Source organism: Grammomys surdaster, unplaced genomic scaffold, assembly GCF_004785775.1.
Source record: "Grammomys surdaster isolate TR1022 unplaced genomic scaffold, NIH_TR_1.0 64, whole genome shotgun sequence".
Taxonomy (NCBI): Eukaryota; Metazoa; Chordata; class Mammalia; order Rodentia; family Muridae; genus Grammomys; species Grammomys surdaster.
In genome coordinates, this window is record NW_021604566.1 from 14,536,365 (window position 1) to 14,554,587 (window position 18,223).

Below are 18,223 nucleotides of genomic sequence, written 5' to 3' on the forward strand. Positions count from 1 at the left end.
TAGATAGATAGATAGATAGATAGATAGATAGATAGATAGATAGATAGATAGATAGATAGATAGAGACAGACAGAGAGACAGAGAGACAGAGAGACAGAGAGACAGGTAGGTACATATATAGACAGACAGTAAGATATGTATTCAGATCCCAGAAGGCATAAATGAAAAGGAACACTTTCTCAGAATTTTGTAGTCGTTCTTTTTTAGGGGAAAGAATTTCTAACATATGTATGTATGTGTACATATATGCATGTGATAACAATTTATGGGGGTAAGAAGCCCTGAATTTGAAGGAGAATGGAGAAGGCTATTTGGGAGGGATTCAAGGAAGCAAAGGAAAGGTAGAAACATTGTGATTATATTAGAAATCCTCTCCCCTAAAAAAGAACTACTACAAAATAAAAAATACAAATAAAAAGTCTTGTATTTACAGATATCTGAACTTGGGTCTTTTTTGGAGTCACGAAAATTCAAAACTGTGAGTTTTATGGCCACACGGGGGTGCTGTGGGGCAGGATCTCTACTCAGTGATGCTTCCGCGGCTGGTGGAGGACCTGGGTCTTCTTCAAGCCTGGAATCCTCTCTCACCCATGAATATCAGATATGAATGGCATCAAGAGTTTGTTCACTGACATAAATATATTTTCAAAAAGAGAAGTCACTTATGACAATTGTTGGTGTTTTTCTCAATTGAAATAAACATAGTAAATTTCCATAAAGTTTTCAGAAGCAAGTATTAGGTAAACTGACTAAAATAAACAGTGTCATGTAGATTTCTGGATTGGACTAGCCTCCTCTGCCTCCTTGCTCAGGTTCAGTATTGGGAAGAAGGTGTGTGGGTAAGGATGTACGGTGGAAGGCAGCTGACCACGTGTCTAAGTCACACCCTGAGATCCAAAGCCATTTCAGTTAAAATAATAAATAATAATAATAATAACAATAATAATAATAATTAGAACAGGGCTGAGCCTGAATCTGTTGCCTGCTTGTGGATACAGTTCACCTAGCTGGCTGCCTTGTCTGGCTTCAGTGGGAGAGGATGTGGGGGGTGTTAGGAGGGAGGTGGGGAGTGGGAAGGAGTGTTATACCCAGTAGTGGGCTCTCTCTTCTCAGAGGAGGAGGGAATGGGGGATCTGTGTAAGGGCTACTGGGGGGGGGAGGCTGATATTGATATGTAAAGTGATTGATAAATGAATTTCAAAAAAAGATTAAACAAAAACAAACACGAGAAAGGTCAGTGAGCTCAGCAGTAAGATACAGCAATGGCACCGCCACTCAGCGCACAAGAAGAGAGGAAAGGCAGGGATCTTGGAGAGCAGATCTTCATATTTAAAGTGAAGCTAGATCAAAGCGGTAAGAGATGAGACTATTAAGTTGAAGTTTTTGCAAATTGTGAGGAAGTTTCATGGCCCAGAGGGATGCGGGAGGGGGGGGGAGGGGGAGAGAGAGAGAGAGAGAGAGAGAGAATTAGAAATGATGGACAAAGCTGGAGAGTGCACCTGGCTCTCACTCCACTTTACACGATGAAGGCAGTCTTGCAGAGTTACCACACGTAGCTATTCAACACAGTGATGGTTATTGAAGGAAACCATGTCAAAGAATACATCCAGGCTTTGGAGAATTTTTTAGAGACTCGGGCAGACATTTTTAAAATATCAAAGTCATATTACTATTTGAGATGTTTCGCTTTGGTACAACGTCATTTGTACTATTCTTTGCTATTTTTAAATGTCATGATGTATACAGTCTCAGTCTGTGCCATATTTTATCAATGATGGCTCTCTCCAGGTCATCCCTTTTTAACTACATTTCTGATGCCAGATTTCTTCCATCCATAGATGAAAACTGCAGTATATTAAAGGAAGACACAGAAAGGAGAATACAGCAGCTTTTGGCTGTTCTCAGTAAAAAAAAAAAAAAAAAAAAAAAGAGGTTTATAAGATGTGAAGACTTCTTCCTCAGTAATATTTTATTTTGGAAAATAAAGTATTTTCCATGGATATGTTATTTTTCATAATGTAAACTTTATTTAGTACCATTTAAAAATAATAAACACATAAAATTTTATCTGTTTTAATTTCTCACATGGCAAATATTGCCAGATACAATATGCACGAAGTAAAGGTCTTTAGTGACCTCTGTAGTACTGATAAAGGGTCATGAGACTAAAAGATGTTGAAAATTTAAATCCAGGTGACTCACTAGCATGTTGTTTGAAGCAGATCCGCTCTGTGAGCACCAACTGTACAAACATGTTCAATAGACAGTTCAAGATGAATGTGCTCAAGAAGAATACTCACAAAGAGAACTCTTGATAACAGCCCCGAACATTTGCCTTTCCTCAGTTTTCCCAGTCACTGCAGTTAGAGCAGAAGCCACATTTCACAACTCAGCAGTCACTGCCTGACTTCTGTGACTTCACAGCCCCCAGGAGCAGTGAGTGCCACAGGCGTTACTGTGGGAATATGTACCCAGTCTGTGGACCCCTATTCTCACCACCCTGGCAGCTGTCACCACACTTTAGACTATCATCATGTTCTCTTGGCATCTTGGAAAGGTAAATCAAGCAAACAGCAATAATTAATGAGGAAGGGCAGGGATAGAAAGTGTCAAGTTCTTTCCATATCATTGCCATCATCGTTAACACCATCACCATCATCAATCACTATGGTTACGACTGTCACCATGATCACCATCATCATCTGTACCATCATCACTATGGTTACTACCATTACCACTATCAGTATCACCACCATCATCACAATAGTCATCGTCATCACTAGATATGGCCAAATCCAAATAATAGATATGGTAGCACTGGCTTTTCATTTTCATATAATTATTTGGTGATTATATTTAGTCTAAGCAAATTTTATAGGCCTTAACTCAAAGAATAGGTGATACATGATTTTTATTAAGGATTATCAAAGTGCTAAAATATTAACACCAAATAAACTATATTGGAAGATTTTGTATGTTTCAGAAAAATATAATTGAGAGGTGAATTCAAACTTAAGTCCTGCATCTGTTCATTAGATACAGAACTCGGCTTACCTTATCAAGCTCATCTGAAATGGCAATACCTGGGATTCAAAAGAGATTTACAAGATAGTTTTAGAAGCAATCCTTGATAACTTCATGCTACAAGCAACAAAAATTGTAGTCATAAATCTAATGTGTTACCTATTCAATTTTGTGAATTTTCATTGGTTCTTAAAAAAGTAAGATACGTCCATTCTACTTATGAAAGCACAATAGGAAATCAAGTCAAAGATGACTGTCAGCACCTGCTGGCGCAGAACAATAAAGGAGGGAAAGAAAACAAACAGGTGTTTCCTGAGGTCCTCAGAGTCAGAGCCAACTTGTAGGACAATCATGGAGATGCTTGTTAATCCATCCACCTCCTCCAACACCTTTACTGCTTTTGTTTTCTTCCTTCCTTCCTTCCTTCCTTCCTTCCTTCCTTCCTTCCTTCCTCCCTCCCTCCCTTCCTTCCTTCCATCTTAAAATGCTGTGGGTTTTCTATTTTTTTGTATCCTTCTCAGGAATTCTCTTGGGGAGGGTCATTTCTTAAATACCAGGGTTCCTTGCTGAAACATGTTTACTTCACAGAGTATAAGTACTTTCTACTAACACACGTCAACATGTTTGCTTCCCTACAGGGTCATTTCCTTTTAGCATTTCAATCTCACCCTTCCTCATCCACGTTTTTTATAGGCTATGATAGTATGCCGTGTTAGGTCTCGGAAGAGTCTCCATGACTGGGCACTAGACTTACGTTTGGAGATGATAGAAGAAATGAGCTAATGTCAAGTCAGATGAAGAAGAATCAGGAGACAAGAAAAAGTTTGAAAATTTAGAGTGCGAGGGAACACAAGAATGTCAGAATGGGATTTGAAGCATAAGTTCAGTAGAGCCTGAGGGCAAACAGAAAGCAGCTGAACCAGACAGCAGACCAGAGAAACCTAAGAAACTTGACCAAAATTCTTAGACTGTTCAGTTTCTTCTCCTACAGACATAGCAGTACCTGTAGAAAGAATGCAGGCTGTTCAACCATTTCCCACACAACCTACACCAGGCTAGAAAATCAATCACACAAGGGAGAACACCGTTCACTTCTTCATTTCAGTAACTGGCTCAATTCTTCTTATTGTAGATGAAACTTAGCATGCAGCATATCTGCAAATGCATTCCTCATAGCAATAGTCCATGGCACTCTCTTTATAAGAGTTGTTGGTAAAGATAGGGAGATAGCTTCATTGATAAAATGTTTGCTACAAAAGTATGAAGACCCTGGCACCTATTTAAAAACCCAGTCATAGCATTACACCCGGAATAGCAGTACGTGAGAGTGGAGTCGAGAGGATTCCTGGGCCTTGCTGGTCAGCCAATCTAGCAGAGTTGATTAGATCCAAATTCAATGAAAGACCTTATCAAAAAAACAAGCAGAAAGCCATTAAGAAATGCATCTCATCTTGACCTCCAGCCTCCAAACACATGTGAATACATGCACACACACACATACACACATACACACACACACACACACACACACACAAATTGTTGGTGATGACCGATAATTTATTTGTTGGAGTGGAAGACATAGCTTATCATTAAAGAGCACTAGCTGGTGTTTTAGAGAGCTGAGTTTGGTCCCCAGCATCCTTATGGTGGCTTGCAATTATTTGTGTTTGCATTTCCAGGACATAGATTGCCCTCTTCTGGCCTCTGTGGGTACTAGATACATGGTGCACATACATACATTCAAGGAAGACACTTATGAGCATAAAATAAGATGACTTGTCACTGTGCTGAAAGATAGTCTAGCTTCTAATTTAAGGAGGGGGTTGGGGATATAGCCATAACCATGTTTCAGAGACACTGTATTGTGAAGGAGAAAACTCCATGGGGCACCAGCAGGAAAGCTGTTGTGCTATCACACAGTAGAAGACTAGCACAGAGCTGTTGTGCCTTGGTGTCACAGGGGACCAGCCTGGGAGCCACTGTGCCATGGTGGAGAATGTCACCATCCAGGAGGAGGTGACAGATCAGACATCTCACAGCTTTCTGGACAACTATAAATAGTTCTATAGGCTTAGCATACATCATACCTTTGCAAAGGCTTGGTCTTTTAAAAACATATAAAATTACAAATGGTTATTGTAAATAATTAAAAATATAGGCAAATAAATAAACTCTGGTCTTCCACATGGGTTGTATTATGGTTTACAACACACTTAAAATGCATTATTGCAGATTAAAAAAGTCTTAAATGCTATTTTTGTTTATAATACAATTCTACAGAAATGTTCTGTTCCCACATTTATCCAAGATTAAGACAGAGCACCTTAAACATAAATATTTAAAAGACTAAATCTACATCAACATATAGAGAAAGGGGGCATATATACTATGAAATGAAATTCTCATTCATGGTCATGACACTTAGGTACCTGGAGTTACACATCCCACAGTGAGTTGTGTGCGATTTCTGATCCTTTTGATCTTTTTAACTTGCTGCTCAGATTCCTTGAATTTGAAATAGTTTTCTGATCTAGTTTTTAAAAAGCTCTCAGTTAATCTTTAAATTTCTTTTAGACTTCAGATTTGTGAACCAGGTATTCATAAAGACAGCACCTGCACACCACTCATTGAACTTACATTGGATAAATGTCAATAGCTTAGTTATTTAGTGCATAACTTATCTACAACGCAGCCGATTACTATCAGCAAGTCAGAAAAACAAAAAGCAAAGCTCTAAGCATGTGCCAGAGGATACAGGACAGTCTTGCAGTGGCTGGCAATATGTGCTGCTTCCCAGGGTTGGGAAATGTTCAGCCGTGGAGAAGAAATGGGGGAACATATTACAGCTGATGAAGTGATGGTAAGCCCCAACAGAAACTCAGTCCGCCTATGTGGAAAACTAGCTTGAGAGAAAGCCCGTTCCCCTTAGCCCCTTAACTATTATGAGTGTTTAGTCTAATGATCATACTTTGTGGAAATACCAAGTATCAGACAGTCTTAACATTTCCATAATTTGATGGCTTTGCCCACAAAATCATTCTAATAACTGTTATATTAGATATAATTCACTTAACTTTCCATTTTCAGTGTCAGAAGGCCTAGGGCATTTCTCATTTCATTTTTAATCAAAGCTTATACTGATTAAAAGTAGTTGTAGGAATTTTAATGAGACTCTTCTCTATGAAAGCAAGGAGCTTTAACATGAGCCTTGTGTATAAACAGTCAAGTCAGACATTCATCCCAGGGCCTAGAATATCCACAGCCCTTCTTTCTTAGAAAGAGTTGTAATTGTTCAGCTTTTCATCATCTCTTTTAAGTTTACAGAGACTTGGAATCAGTATTAATCCAAATATACGAGGGTGGCTTGCTGTAACATTCTACATAGAAAAGTTACATAAATTCTAGAAAACTCTCAATGAACTATGAGAGGGAATGTTCCAATGGAGGATTGAACATGGTGTGGCCTGGGGGAGTGATAATTTCCAAGCAGAAAGATTCTGTGAAGGTCAGCTTCTCTTCTCCTGAGGCTAAGATGGGCTCAGAATGCAGTTCAACTAGAGGCGCTTGTCTAATATGCAGGAGGCTCTGGATTCACAACAACCGAAAACCAGACCAAAACTATCAATCAATCAATCAATCAATCAGCGATACACAAACTATCTCCACAGTTTCCATTGTATCCTGTGCTTCCAATTCATTCTAACCTCCTAAGGGGTCTCAGTAGCATCAGGAGTCAGTTCAAAACACAGTCCTCATGTTTCTATATTTCGAGTGTATTCCCTAAGATGTGTGATTCATCAAGATGGCCATTCACCAGGTCTAGAGTTAGAATCCAGCTGTAGCTACAGGAACACAAGTAGTGCCTTGTCACAGTTCTCTCCATCTTGGTCAGTATTATTCATTTCGTGAAAGTAGGTCAGGCAATTCCCATATGCAATGATTCTAGATATTTCTCTCTAATCTGGCTCCCTACTGGGGAAAACAGACCTTCATGATAAAATATAGAGACATGGTCTTAAAAACCTTTCTCATGGAAAGTCTTTTTCCAATTTCAAGGTAAGGCGCAGAAAAAGAGTACATGCGATAGAAATGCTAATTTGGGAATTGTGGGAATAAACTCTGCACATTTAGTCTAGGTGTTTCCATGGAGACATCCCATTGTCAATTTGGAACTAGCCATGTTGGGACTAACAGGACCAAGAAAGTTGATAACTACAAATCTGGCCCCATTTTTAGAATAAATCAATTTAAAACACTTAGTGTAATAGATCATACTTGCAAAAAACCTGCATGTATCATGTGGTTGATCAAATACTCTTGAACATTTGTCATTTAAACAGTATTTAGACAGGTCGCTTTTAGGGCAGAGAATTTCTATTTGCTTGCTTGCTTTTGTTTCTGATACTTGAGACAGGATCTTACATTGTAGCTGAAGCCATCTTTGAATTTAGAGCAATTCTGCCTGAGCATTCTGTGTACTCTAGTTGCAGATGTGTGCCACAGAACCCAACAGAACTGAGGAACTTTGATTTTAGCTGGTTAACCTTGTAACACACTAAATAATTAATTGTTTTGTTTTTATAAACTGCACATGACCTGTTACTTCCTAATGTTCCTATTCTATGCACACATGCGTTCATAAATATGTCTATTCTCTCCCCCTGTCTACACACACACACACACACACACACACACACACACACTCACACCTAAAGGAAACCAAATCAAAGTGGTTCCCCAACTCAAACAACACCCCTTGTGTTCTACTAACTACAGCCTTCTCTCAGATCTTCCCGTTCAAAACAAAAGCAGGAAAATCAGGGTCTCATGCAGCCCAGACTAGCATGAAAATCAATATATAACTGAGGTTTACTTTGAAATTCTGATATTCCTACCTCCATCTTCCCAGTGCTGGGATTACAGGCAAGCACCACACAACTGGCATTCATCTTCTCTTTCTATAAATGTGTTTTCCAGGAAGATTGGCATGACTCAACACTCCCTCCTTCTACCCACCTCCTTTCCATCTACTATATGCTGGCTTCTCCTTTCTGTCTTTTCCTAAAACTCTGTTTGGACAAGTAACATCATAGCTCCTGATTATGAAACCAAACCAAGAACTTTTCTATTGTAAAATATAGTTTTTATACTTCATGGCATCAAACTCAAACCTGTTTCTCACAGGAGGAAGAAAACAGCACAGATTTTATAGTTTTGCATACCAAATGCCCCCTTTAGAGATTATACTGTATTGTATGGCCTTAACCATTGATTAATTAAAAAACAGTCTATGGCCATGAGAAAAGGTAAAATAGAAGGTGGGCATCCAGGAGGCAGAAAGAATTCTGAGATAGAGCCAGGTACAGAAGATTCACCCCAAAAGAAGTAATGAGATAGATGCATGGTACCTGGGCACAGGGAACCAACTACATGGCCAAATGTAGGTTAAAGTGGATGGGCTTTTTAAAGTTATGTCAAGTCAGAAAAGAGTCTAGCTATATGGCCAAGGTACTTGTAAATATACTTTGAGTCTGAGTCTTATTCTCTGGGAGCCTGGGATTTGGGGCAAGAGCAGGACCAAACTTTTACAATCCTCCAAAGCCTTGTGTGCTGACTGCTTAATCCTGAACTGTTGGAAAATATTTGGGGAGGTAGCAAAAACTTTAGAAGGAAGAGTAACTAACTAGAAAGAACATTAGAAGGAAAGTCACTAGGAGTGTGACTTTGAAGGTTATAGATAGCTCCTAGTACCTTCCTTATTCTGTGATTCCATCAAATTTGAGGTGAAGGATGTTCTCTATCATGTATTACCACCTCCATGATGTCTGAGCTCAGAAAGTCAAGCAACAACAGACTGAAACTGAGCCACAGACGACTCCACCTCCCATAAATTGATTTGTTAGGTAAACTCTGGAAGGCAAACTAATACCAAGTAGAAAACGAGAAACTGTCACTTACTCCAAGACGGCTAATGAGAACAGAAGAATGATTCTCCTCATAGCATATTCAGATAAAAGCACACAGAGAAATGATGTAGCTCCCAGATATCTACTTGTTAGAATTACTACAATGAACCATGGTAGCACAGCCAGAGACAACTGCCCATATAACTTGTGCATGTCTGTCTTCTTCCTACAGACTTTATTGAACACTGGATACATGCTTGTATTAAATACATTCCTGTGTTTCCTTGATTTTTATGAACACATTCTTGTTTTGGTTTCATTCAATCTCCTAAAAGATTCATTTTATTTTTCTTCATTTGATCATTTGATACTACATGAATCTCAAGTGTGTGTGTTCCATGATTTGTGACTTTCTTTATTTGTGCATTATTAACTCCCATATCTTTATGTCCAATTTCAAAACCACCCTAAATTACCATGTGATATATTCACTTGGTTGCTGAAAGCACTGGGCAGTAGCCAGTGGCTGACTCTATTTAGGTGTCCCACAGCATCTGGAAGCAGAGTTTGAAGTATAATGCTACATTACCTCTAAACTCCTAAATTCTTATTTATTCTTGTTTAGGGTACAGGCCACAAACCATCTTGCTTATGAACAAAACCTAAAGCAAAAGAAACTAGTCACATTGTTAAACCTATCCTCACTTCTCCTTCATTACAATCAGCATGCCGTGGTCACAGAAATATCTCAATTTATGTAAACTGCACCATCTTTTACATTCATTCACTCCCATCCTATGGGTACTGCTTTATTTTAGGGTGACTTCCCCTCTGTCCTTGCCTTGAGGCCTGGAGCAAACCAATTCTGTCTGCCACATTGCTTCAATATGACGACTGCACAACACAGCCTGGTTGGAGCAACTCTCAGTAGGCTTTCAAGCTCTCCTATCTCCCTAGTCTCATAGTTGTCTCCAGCTAGCCTTCCAGCTCCAGTGCCTTGCCTGATCTTTTGTGCACCAACAATACAAGGCTTCCCCTTTCTCATGCTGGAGCATCTGTCGTCATGTCTGATAACAATCCATCCTCATTCGTTCTGGGCTGCTGCCTCAGTGTTATCTTTGTGCTTTGTTATAGAGTTACAAACTACACCCTCATAGCTCTTCCATCACCTTCTTCAAAGTGTAGAAATGAACATTTTCATACTATAACTTCAGCACTACATGCAAATGGAAAGTCCAAGGCCATATCTTTGTTATTGCTCAATGGCACTAAATGAATGTGGTAATGAACGAGCCATTGATTGTTACATAATCTGCTCCTACTTTGTCTCCTGAGTTGTTATGCTCTAGCTCCTCAGGCTGCTATACCAGAGAAGATTTATTTTTGTATGCTCATGATTGACTGACTACAAAATTTTGTGTTACATTTTATCTTGACTGAGTCCAGATTGTTGTTATCCCATGCTGTATTGGTGTCTGTCCGTTTCCCAACAGCTGGGTGCCTTTCCCTGGAAAAGCTCCAGAAGTTTTCTCACGTGAGCTATGGTAAACAGGACAATGTCTGGATGGCTTACACCCACTCACCACTGGCTCTTCCAGGGAAGCTGCCAAATGCCAGTGAGGATCAGACTCAAAAATTACGAGGAGCCTCGCCACCAGGGGAGCAACAGTTCACTGGTGCAGGAGACAGGAAGCAGCTGCTTTGCCATTTGTGCTTGTTGTTCCCAGATTTACCTACTTGTTTTTAAGCATAGCCCTCCAATTTATGCTATTGTCATGGGAACAGCTCCCAGCAAACAAGCCCATCACCAAGCTCATGCCATCTTATATCAATGTCTCACAATTAAGGAGTTGGATCAGAAATGAAGACAGAGACAGCCCAAAGAAGATACATGTGGAAGACATGGAGCCAGCAAACCACGGCTGTGCTCAGTCCTAACGATGGCCAAGTCTTAGGGAGTCAGAGAGCTAAGGAAGCCTTGTCCTTAGAGTCTTCCCGGTCAAAAGAGATGAAGGACAGATGATGGCAGGTAAGTGCAGTAAGGTTTCAAGATGCCACATCTGAATTTAATAGAGAACCAGACAGCAGCAGAGAAGTCATCTCAAAGGATGCGTTTGACCCAAGGCTTCGTAGAGAGGGAAGTTGTGCCAGAAGATGAGATTTTTAAGGAGAACAACATAAGCAGACAAATGACAGGGAGGCACATTAATGGAATGTGGTGTATGCAAAAACCATAAGCCATGACATTAAAGACATGGTAAGGCCAGACCTAGAGGTTTTCCTGAGCTTCTAAGTGAAGACATCTGAAACAAGTGCCAGTTCTGTACTTAACAGTCACTATATCTTCAATGTGGGCTTACTGGAGAAACAATCTGTGAGTGTGAGGAAGGCTACATTTCATTCCAAAATTATCTCCATACTTCTTCTGGCTTCACATGCTAGCCAACTTTTAGACTCCCTTGCAGCTTTTGTAGAATGGATATAAACGTGATGTGTGCCACTTCATGGAGAAACTGGGCTCCCGGCCTCTTATTATTGACTATTCAATAATATTAAGGTATAAGCTACAAGGTTCTGATAAAAGCAGAGAAATAAACCAAATTCAAACCATATATAAAAGGAAAAATGACCAACATTTAGAAACTTAGTTGTGGTGGGGGATCTAAGAAAAAAAGAGAATATACGAAAGGTTGATGAGCCAAACTAGTACCAACTAAGCCAAAGGGAAGTCACATTCCCTTTACATATATTGAGTGTAATGTGGGTTGGATGACTGGAGATACATGTCAAGAATTCACTTCTATGAAAGCCCATGGAAAAAATATGGATATGAAATGAACACATTTGAGCTAGGTGTTTGGGAGTGATGAATAAATAATGAGGAAGGATGAGCTATCCAGAGAGTAAAGAGCCGATTCAAAGGGTGAATCACAGGATACAAGGACTCCCATAGAAGACCTACAAGAAATGCTGTGAGCGCATCCAATGCAGGGAAAGTGTCTGCCAGCTTCCCAAAGGTCAGAGGTCAGAAAGGTCAAAGAGAAATTGTTGAACAATTGAAAATTACTGGAGAAGTTTCATTGGATGAAGGCCACAAATCATACCATTCTCTTGAGCAGCTAAAGTTAACAGGTGACGCTATAGAAAGTAACTTCAACAGAGTCACTGATACCTTAAAGAGTGGAAGGAAGCCGACATAGTGGAGACTTTAGACAACTAGCTATTCTTTTGGACACTGTATGTGAAATGCTGAAGGAAAGCTGAGAATGTCTGGAGTTTGTTAAAACTTTAGAGGGGGGCTTTCTGTGTGTGTTAGCATTCGAGTGTGATGCCTGGTACAGCAGCCACCTTTCCCTCATGAGGCAACCAAACACTGGAAATATTCAAACATTTGAGGACTCAGAACTAAAAAGCGAAGATAATAGATCCCAGGCATCATTTTACATGGAACATATTGTTAATCTACACATTGGGGTGATTATTTCACTAAAATAGAAACTCATATGTGTGACTTATTTTATATTTCTATTGCATTGAACATAAATAAGCATGCTGTAGGCTGGTAAGTAGCTCTGTTAGGCAGAATAATAAAACAGTTCCCAATATTCATGCTAGTCCAGTATCACTCTCCCCTGACTACAAGTAGGACTACTAGTGTGAACAGATATTTGCCTCTTGGTGAGAACATGATCCCATGGACTTTGAGCAAATAGGGAGAGAGAATAACCTGTGTGAACCTGACCTAATCAAATACACTCTTTGGAAGAAGGTGAAGCTTCAGAGAGATGCTCCACTGTGCCCTATAAGAAGTAAATTACTAAACAGATGCCTCCCCGCTACTCTACTGCTGGCAGTTTCAGTGGATACTGCTACTCCATATTATCCTGAGACATTAAAGAAGCCCACCTCAGGCTTCAGACAGCAGAACTCAGTTGTGTAGTCTACGTGTGTGCATGTGTAAATGTTGGCGATCTCCTCAAATACATATGTTAAAGCCTGAACTTCAATGTTGCAGTGTTAAGAAGTGAGGCCCAAGGGATGATTATGGTACAAAGTCTCCTCTGTCATTAATGGTATTAGTGTAGATAGAAAAGATCCCACAGAGCTACCTGGCCCTTCTACCACACAAGGATATGCAAAGAAGCCATCACCAATAAAAAAATCAGATAAACAGACAAACAACAACAAATGAACTTCACTAAACATGGATTAGCTAGGACCTTGATCTTGAACTTCCCAACACTCGGAACTGTGAGAAGTGTGTTCTATGAGTATAAAATTTACCAGCCAGAGTTGCTTTGTTTCATAGCACAGTGTAAACTGACACTTCTACTATAGTAACATACATCATTAAATAGTGGCATATTCCTTTAGGTAACAGTTTTGGGGAAGACCAGATAGGAACCTAGAATGAACAATAAGGCATATGCTTGGCCATTGGCTTGTTTTAAAGGACATAGTTTGATGGATATGTATAAGAATCAGTCATGTTCTTCCGTCATCCTTCTTTTAGTTCATGTTTATAAATAATCAAAAAACTGCTACAGCCCCAATCATTTCCACAAATAGTCAGATTTAGAAATAGTAGAATCTGCCTTTTGCCATATTAATGAGATCAAGATTCTTTCAGGAACACAATTCAATAATAAGCTGAAACCCCATCTTATTGTTTTTTTTTTCTCCAAAAGTAAATCTAGCTCAAAGCAGGGCTTTGCTAAATCCTATCTAGGGGCTTAATATCATGTAACATCTTAGTTTCTCAAAACTCCTCACTGTTAAAAGTCTAAAAATGAGTTAGTTTTAAATAAAAATGATATTTCTATAAATATATAACATATAAATCTATGTATAAGTGTATTAAAATACACACACACATATATGTATATATGTATATACATATATACATATATATAATGTATAAACTTTGTCAAAAAATATGTCACAGAACAATAATAATCTTTGACACATTAAATTAGTAAAACGGTACCATTATAAAAAAAAATCTAGGGCTGGAGAGATGGCTCAGCAGTTAAGAGCACTGACTGCTCTTTCAAAGGTCTTGAGTTCAACCACATGGTGACTCACAACTATCTGTAATGGAATCCAATGCCCTCTTCTGGTGTGTCTTAAGAAAGCAATAATGTACTCATATACATTAAATAAATATATAAGTAAATCGAGAGAGAGAGAGAGAGAGAGAGAGAGAGAGAGAGAGAGAGAGAAACAAAAGAAACACCTATGCAAACAAAGAAGAATACCATGAGTTTGTTTCTAAAATCATAATGGATGCATGCACATCTACAAATTCAGTACACATTCACCAAGGCACAGAATCAAAAATGCTTGTTGGATTGCTGGAGCAGTGACAATGGTACTGACTGAAAAGTTTCTGCCTGAAGATCTTCTTATCTCACAGTCTCAGCCTTCCCCAGGGAGCCACAGTGACATTGTGCTTTAGTGATGAGAGGATCGTCCCATGGAAGTAACGTGATTTATATGTGGAGATCACTCTGCGGATGACACAGAAATCTCTGTGCTGTGCCCTCAGAGTATAGCTATGACGTTTGGGGGAAAAGGAAGTTATATGACACCACACTCATCTCTGAAAGGAATTTAAGAAGAATTTGGTCCACTTACTGCCCTGTAAGAATTTGATAGACATCATCTCTATTGAGGTGAGAGAGTGCTTCCTAGTGCGAATGGACAAAAGAGTACTTTTCAACGTAGAAGACTGAAGAAGATGACACTAGATGTACGTTTGAGCTATGTGACAGACACTATTCAGAACATCAGAGTTCAGCCTCTCCAAGAGGTCCTATAGCTCCTGCCCTCCTGCCTGGTAACAGGTCTGTGCCACAGCACAGTCAAACGTCTTTTCAAGGCTCATTCCCTTTCTACTCCTTGGCCTTGCACAATGATAATGAGGATCCCAGAAATGGATCATTGCCAATAGTGATGGAGGTTTCTACTTTAACGTCGGATCTGGATTTCAATTATTGTCAAGAAAATGAACTTACTTCGAGAAAGATTCTCAAGGGCTTTCCCCAACTTCTTGCTCTCTTGAAGGATGTGGTTCAATTCATCAAAATCACGGCCTTGTGGTTTAGTCCGCCAGGTCCACTTAGGATGGTCTACTGACCTTGGCACTATGTTTAAAAGAAATGGTTATTTCATAAGCTTGTTGTACAAGTCGTACAATGATACAAACTCACCATTTATCATTTGTGCCACACTGCACCAAAATCAATACACAAGATAAAAATGGTCAAGCTTTAGGTGGTTTTCTCATGAGTAAACAACAAAGAGACTTAAAATTCGGTCTGAAGAACATGTTTGAACTCAATAAATAGAAAAAGATACGGCTGGATTATGGAAAAAGGGAAACCGAAGTGCTAATTTAAATCTAATCACGTCTATGACTTAAGGGAAAACACTACGGAAATGTTTATTCTGTATAATGCTATCAGCCTACAAATATTTACTAACCTTAGCAGCCGCAACTAGCAAACATACTTAAGATACCATTTGTATATCTTTTAAAACAACAAGATGAAATGTTTACACACATACCATCATTTTGCTCAAGTAACCATTAAAATTATTTTGCAGTTGCATAAAATTATTTTGCTCCTTTCCAAAAATAAAAAGAGCATGGAGAAGTTATTGGGCAACACTTTTTTCTAATAAGTCATAGGATAGTGTGATGAGCACTAGTGGGATTTTACAAAGTAGAGAAAACGGAGATTTGTATTCCCAGGAAGTGGGTTACAGAGAGTGGGCACTCCCTTCTATTTAAGTATGAAATTGTCAACTTAAAAAGCATGAAACATGAAAACTTCATTGTTTTTCAGATTTAAAGAGTAAAATTATAAGGTCCAGCAAAAGACAACCTTTGTTATTTCAAATTTTTATACAATGTCAGAAAAAAACATGATAGTAAAAGTTTTGGGGGATAAACATAAGAATCACACTAACAATACACTTCTCAATAGCAATATCTGTCCTAGACAAAAGAACAATTCCTTAAAAAGTCTAACACAAAGTTACTTCTACTTCAAATTTTTCTAAAAGTCCTAGATCCAATTAATATAGTTAAAGCTCTGGGGACTTTCCATAACATTCTTTCCAAGAAAGTTGCCAAGTGTGTTCTCCAGCACAATGAAGAAGCAAATCAAAATCCTAAAAGATGCAGGAGTCAGGAATGGGTGGATTTTAAAAGAAAGAGAAAGAAGGAAGTCTCTTGATATGACAATGAAGGATGATACCAACATACAGTTGAAAAATTTTTGTGGGTGAACAAATTGAGAATGGAGGAAAAAAGCAAAGGGCTGTAGGAGAGGCCTCCCTAGTGTCTTAAATGACATAAAAGAAAAAATAAACAACATGGCACTAAAGGGAGGATGAGTTGGATCATATTAAAAAACACTCTCAGCAGGGCTTGAATGAATATGGAGAAAGCAAGTTAAACAGTGAAGAGAACATTAATTATTCTAAAAATATTAATACTAAGCCTGGCTAGGTGATAAACCATTAATTAATAAAGTTATAACAACTGTGTTGCAGAAGACATCTTAAAGCATCATTTGAAGTAATCACATTCATATGCTGTCAAGATAGATGAGAGCTGATGTGTACAGAGTAAGGTGTGACGGAGATCAGTAGATGACCTGAAGTTTAAAAGACTAAGAGCAGTGTTAGAACCTCCCATGCTCAGACTAAGAAGCTTAAACAAACATTTGAAACGTTAAAATTGATTCCAGATGGAGTTGGGAAGGAAGAATAATAGCACCGCATTACAGATCTACTTTATAGGCATGAGAAAAAGTCTCAGCTGAAATCTTGATGACCACATTGAATGTGCTTTCAATAATTTCTTTGATCTTCAGTTTGTATCACCATGTCATCTAATTTTCTATAAAATCATGAATCATCAAGGTCTTTCTTTTCAATTTAGAAAGAAGTAGAATAAAACCACAAATACTCCAAGTCCGTGTCCAGACAGCCACCAGAGCTACTCCTGAATGCTCCAGGTTAGCAAGCTCAGGTGAGAACAGCAGTAGACCCCAGATCATAAGAATCTACACACACCCTTTGAGGTATTGGGTTTGAGGTGCCTCACAACCGCCAAAAGTTTCCCTTGAGACTTTATAGAGAAACTGAGATCAGCTCCATTTTTATATATGTTGCCTGTGGTGATTCATGAATATAATGGCTTAGCATTGGAACCAATTTCAGAATGACTATGTTTGCCTTATTATAACGGGAAGGTTAGCTATGCTTCCAATTTCAGTAGCTGTTCTGATAAGTAACAGAAAGGCTTGGAAAATCATCAGTCCAGGATGCAGCCTTGGATGAGAGCATTGCTGTAGGTTTCGGGTAGATGGAAACATTATAGAGGTTTTACTTAATTTTAGAGCTTAGTGCTACAGTAAAATTACATCTTAGAAAATTCCCTCAGCTGAAATGGAAAACTTCAGAAGAGTGTCCCAACATAATAACCATAATGAACCAGAGGAGACGATGACAGAATTTTAGAACACTTAAGAGCAAGCTCAGTCCAGCACAGGTGAACTTCCCTTCCTTTATTTTCCTATAACAAGGCCTCCACGCCACTTAACAGCCACATTGTTGACTGATCAGGGGCGATTTTTGAACAATTCCTTACATTAATCAAATTCTAACTCACTTGACTTCCACTAGTTGTTTATGTCCATGAGTTTAAAACTTTATCCCTCGTATTTTTGTCTTTTCACTAATATTTTTTTACATTGCAGTGTAATTACACCATTTCCCCTCCCCTTTCCTTCCCCCATGCCCCCCATGTACTGCTCTATTCCCCCCTCTCTCAAATTTACAGCCCCCTTTCCTTTAATATATAAATTGTTTATATATAAATGTAATATATATGCTGTTTATAAATATATAATATATAATATATAATATCTTTTAATATATAAATATAGCCAGTGTAGCCACTATTGTTATTTGTATTATATAATACACAAAGGGCTGACAATTTGATATTAAATAAACAATTGAAGGGCTCTTCTCTGGGAAAGACTATTTCTCCCACTCTCAACATACCTAGCTGATAGTCAGCAGTTCTCTAACTGGATGAAAGACCTGCTCAAAAAGAGGGAAATCATGCCTGGTACTGGAAACCCATCCATCTGTCTGTCCATCCATCTGTCCATCCATCTATCCATCCATCTATCCATCTATCCATCCATCCATCCATCCACCCATCCATCCATCCATCCATCCATCCATCCATCCATCCATCCATCCATCCA

At 38.8% G+C, this 18,223-nt stretch overlaps 1 protein-coding gene across 4 annotated transcripts in view; it reads right to left on the reverse strand.

Moving 5' to 3' along the window:
- Positions 1-18,223, reverse strand: part of CUNH8orf34 (chromosome unknown C8orf34 homolog) — a 394,342-nt gene that overhangs the window by 266,568 nt on the left and 109,551 nt on the right. For 3 of the 4 annotated variants that reach the window (XM_028770071.1, XM_028770080.1, XM_028770076.1), the window contains exons 4-5: positions 14,948-15,076; positions 3,055-3,083 (exon numbers count right to left, since the gene is read on the reverse strand). In XM_028770071.1, coding sequence (XP_028625904.1) covers positions 3,055-3,083; positions 14,948-15,076 — 158 coding nt within the window. The remainder of the gene's footprint in view (positions 1-3,054; positions 3,084-14,947; positions 15,077-18,223) is intronic. The other variant, XM_028770086.1, reaches the window with a different exon arrangement.